Raw genomic sequence first — 4,719 nt, forward strand, 5'->3', positions numbered from 1 at the left:
CCTACTTATTGTGATTCACATTCACAGAGTGAGCTAACACCACCCTGTCACAGCGGGTCAGTGTTGCTTTGGGGAGCTATTAGACTGCTTCCATGATAACACCAGAGAGTTGTATCGTCTACTAACGGTGCTTTTCCATTGAGACTTTTCCCGCCAGTGTTTTATGTTGATGTGTAAGCTCCAGTGTTACTGTTTTTCCATCAGGAGTTTGACATGAAGTGAGCAGGGGTGAGCAGAATCAACAACCTCTGCATCATGAAAGACTTGGGGTGAGCAGAATCAACAACCTCTGCATCATTCAAGACTGTTGCTTTGTGAGGTGTTAAAGCTCACAGTTAGTCATTGTTGTGTAAATGAAAGGTTAAAAGTATTCAGGGTCTTGCCTTGGCACAAAGTCTGCCGGACCCATGGCCCAGCGAGACATGGGTGCCGGTCCGTGTAGATGAAACAGAAAAGTCTGAGCCTTTTGGGTTAAACACTGGGAGAAATCCTCAATGGAAATGCGGCACATGTGATACCAGCTTTGGAAATACAGTGCTGTTCATATTTATTACTGTCACGTCCGCAATCACTTTTTCAGTTTGATTGTACAATATCTAGAATACTACACACTTTTTGGTCTGAAATAATTATAGTTCTGTATTTTCTGTTTTACATGAATTGCTTGTCTCTGTTAAAGTCCATCCGAGCAGTGATTCAAATCTATTGCGACAGTAAGACATCAGTGTCCGCACACAGCTTCTCTTCCTCCGTCAGGCTCGTTCCTGACCTCCACAAGCTACAAGAACACAAATTTGATTTTACAGTAAAAACCGGGTAAAAGTCTAAAAGAAAAAATCCTCAAAAGATGATGAGCAACAATTTTCTCTGTGGTCATAGACGTTTCTCCAGCTGTCCTCCTGTGCACTTCTACTAGTAATGTGACAGAGGGCAGTGTCGCTCAGACTAGGAGTCGACTGTTGAGCACTGCCCCTCCTGTAGTCACGCCTCCATCAGAGTGCTTGTCACACTTGGTCCTCAGCCGATGTCCAGCTCACTCAATCAGCACCATGTCTTGACTCTGCCTGTGAGGCAGTGGTGTACAGTACTTAAGTTAAAATACTTTAAAGTACTAATTAAGTCGTTTTTTGGGGTGTCTGTACTTTACTTTACTTTTTATATCTTTGACAGCTTTTACTTTTACTTCACTACATTCCTAAAGAAAATGATGTACTTTTTACTCCATACGTTTTCCTTGACACCCAAAAGTACTAGTTGCATTTTGAATGCTTAGCCGGACGGGAAAATGGTTCAATTCACGCACTGATCAAGAGAACATCCCTGGTCATCTACAGCCTCTGATCTGATAGACTCACTAAACAGAGAACATCCCTGGTCATCTACAGCCTCTGATCTGATAGACTCACTAAACACAAATGCTTTGTTAGTAAATTATGTCTGAGTGTTGGAGTGTGCCTCTGCCTATCCTTAAATAAAAAAATAACAATAAAGAAACTGTGCCCTCTGGTTTGCTTAATATAAGGAATTTTTATGTATTTATAATTGTACTTTTGATACTTAAGTATATTTTAGTTATTACATTTACTTTTGATACTTAAAACCAAATACTTTTAGACTTTAATCAAGTAATATTTTACTGTGTGACTTTCACTTTTACTTGAGTCATTTTCATTGGTCACCGCCTTTCAAAGTGTGTTGCCTTATGGGGAGAGGAAAAATGACGAGTCCACCTACATGTCGACTGCATGAACTTTCCATTAACCATGTAATCAAAGGTAATGCTGTTTTTTTAATGAAGTCGCCTTCAAATGTTCTCCATTTACTTCTCCCCAACGCTTAGCCATCACCTGGCTAGTTGGAGGCATTATAGCTTTAGAATTGGGGCAATGTTGGTTCCCGTTTCAGTCCTGTCTTTGGTCACGTTCGTGTGGGTCAACCCCCCCCAAAAAAACACCACAATGATTGGTTGAACCAAGCGAACGTGACCAAAGATGTGACTGAAACAGGAACAAACTTTGCCCCAAAGTTTATGTTTGGGACCTCTCTGTAACCAATGAATTGCACACACTTACGTGTAATATTGGGGTATAGAAAAGTTTGTTTGACATTTATAAATAAAAACTTTTATAAATAATAGCAGCTGTGTTGACACTGCCATGCTGATCTGAGCCTTGCTGTTTGAAAACCACAACAYTGTCCGACGTTCGGCTGTCACAGATGCACCTCATCAACTTTCTTCTACCGTCMGCTTCGTTAGCCTTWCTACTCGAACATCGAACACACCCATTGACTGGCATCGCCCACCCTCAGGAGGTAGTTGTGTACAGGGCSGGGCTGATCGTTGTCATTCAGAATATAGGCTATCCTCTCAGTGCTCTGCTTRAAGCCCTCCAGTACCTGACACATCTCAGCTCCATAGATGTTGTTGCCTACAGGAGGAGAGGATCTGAGTTCTGATTGACAATCTGTAGAAAAATCTGAGTTCCCAGTTGTCTTGAATGCACCAGCAGCCACAGTCTTGTCACCTTCTGGTACCTGTTAGTAAGATTGAATAGGACTGTTTGCAAAGGCATTGCAAAGAGGTAGTGTAGGGTGAAGTCATCATTAGTGGGACTTTTGTCTTTTACTGTTGTGGACTATGTTTATTTTTTACCCAATCACAACAAATGTTATATGTGATGTTGCTGAATGTGTTCTCTGCATGAATAACGGTTTTGATTCGTGTGACATCATTGTAGTGTGTGTGGTCAGGGATCTTAGATGAGGTGACCCACTGAAAATCATGGAAAATGTTGGGGGAGGTTCCTTGTTCCTTGTCAATCCTTGGCTTATTGGTGAAATCAGCAATAAGACAATATCTTCTTTAATTAWGTAAATCAATTTAACCTTTATTAATGCAATTGCAGACAGAAGTTGACAATGGAAACAGTGCGTATGTTTCAGAGTAAGTTCTGCAAACTAAAACAGGTCAAAGTTGCTTTAATATGCTTGCAGTCAACCCCTAGTGATGTAACTGCCTACGTCAACACCTTCTACTCATGAGACCAAGCCCATGCATATACAGTTATACAAACGTGCAGGAGAAAACAATAGTCCAGTGTTTTCTGAGGGCTCAGCAGTAATTTTRCATTCCCGTGTGGCTTACAGTGGTATGTCTGACTTTTCTCATCTATTTACTCACCTGCTGGGTTCTGTGTCTGTTAATCTCTTTTAGCCTTGAGGCGCTTTCTCAAAGACACCCGGTTTTGACTGCAATAACTCACACATCTCTCAGACCGTTTCTTATAAGAAGCAGAGACTAGAAAAGAACTCTGGAACAGTATTAAACCTTATAATGCATATATATATTGCTAATCTGTAGTCCAGGACCCTATAGATGTAGTGGGGGAGGGGTCTTATAGCCCTTCCCCTTCTATTAATACAACATAAGCATAATCAATTATTATAATAGATTAATCATTTGGTGCAGGACCTATCATCAAGGAAATTAAAAAAGGGTTGCATGAAAGAATACAAAAAATAGTTGATTTCTGGCAATACAAATAAAATATCACAAAACACACTCAGGTTTGATGCATATTTTGGAAGTTAACTAACACACAAAAAAAGGTGACCCCCATCAAGGTGACCCCCATCAAAAACCACAGCACATATGAAACAACGKATTTGAATGATAAGGCTGTCTGTCACGAATCCCGCCGAAGATGGTGCCTCTTCCTGTTCGGTCGGCGCTCGGCGGTCGTAGTCACCGGCCTACTAGCTACCATCGATTGTCTTCTTTTTGTTTCTGTTAGTTTGGACTGATTGGGTGCACCTGTTTTGAGTTTAGTTTTGTGGGTAGGCTATTTAAGGGCAGTAGGCCCGCTGGCTTTTGTGCGGGCTTGTTCTTTGTTATTTGGTGTTGGATTTTTATGTGGATTCTATATTTTCCGGACAGTTTAGTCCTGTGTGTTTGGACTGGTATTTTCATGCGCCCGTGTGGTTGGGCATGATCGTTTTCCCTGTCTACAGGAAATAAATCCACGTTCTTGAATACCTGCTCTCTGCGCTTGACTCCTCCACCCAGTACTCCTAGCAGCTCTGACACTGTCATTCGGTCAATAAACTTAGTCACTGTCACTAGCCGGATACAAACTGGTTACTCTACCATGCACAATAGAGGCTGCTGCCCTATGTACATAGACATGGAATCACTGGTCACTTTAATAATGTTTACATACTGTTTAACCCACTTCACATGTATATACTCTATTCCAGTCAAGGCCTATTCTAATGAACTATTGCTGTACATATACTATTCTTCAGATATACTACATATTCTATCCATACAGTGCATTTGGAAGGTTTTCAGACCCCTTGACTTTTTCCACATTTTGTTACGTTACAGCCTGATTCTAAAAATGATTACAAAAAACATTTTTCATCAATCTACACACAACACCCCATAATGACAAAGTGAAAACAAGTTTTTAGAAATGTTTGCTAATTTATTAATAACAAAAAACAAAACACCTTATTTACATAAGTATTCAGACCCTTTGCTATGAGACTCGAAATTGAGCTCAGGTGCATCCTGTTTCCATTGATCATCCTAGGTGTTTCTACAACTTGATTGGGGTCCACTTGTGGTAAATTCAATTGATTGGACATGATTTGGAAAGGCACACGCCTGTCTATATAAGGTCCCACAGTTGATAGTGCATGTCTGAAGGGTCTGAA

At 40.7% G+C, this 4,719-nt stretch overlaps 2 protein-coding genes across 2 annotated transcripts in view; one reads left to right on the forward strand and one right to left on the reverse strand.

The window, feature by feature from the left end:
• LOC111978192 (glutamate dehydrogenase, mitochondrial) overlaps positions 1 to 4,719 on the forward strand; it is a 346,877-nt gene that overhangs the window by 322,872 nt on the left and 19,286 nt on the right. The gene's annotated exons all lie outside the window — the stretch shown is intronic.
• Positions 1 to 4,719, reverse strand: part of LOC111977547 (synaptopodin 2-like protein) — a 46,266-nt gene that overhangs the window by 24,511 nt on the left and 17,036 nt on the right. The window contains exon 4 of the mRNA XM_070448185.1: positions 2,267 to 2,429. Within this exon, the coding sequence (XP_070304286.1) occupies positions 2,267 to 2,429 (163 nt within the window). The remainder of the gene's footprint in view (positions 1 to 2,266; positions 2,430 to 4,719) is intronic.

This window comes from Salvelinus sp. IW2-2015, linkage group LG18, assembly GCF_002910315.2.
Source record: "Salvelinus sp. IW2-2015 linkage group LG18, ASM291031v2, whole genome shotgun sequence".
NCBI classification, from domain to species: Eukaryota; Metazoa; Chordata; class Actinopteri; order Salmoniformes; family Salmonidae; genus Salvelinus; species Salvelinus sp. IW2-2015.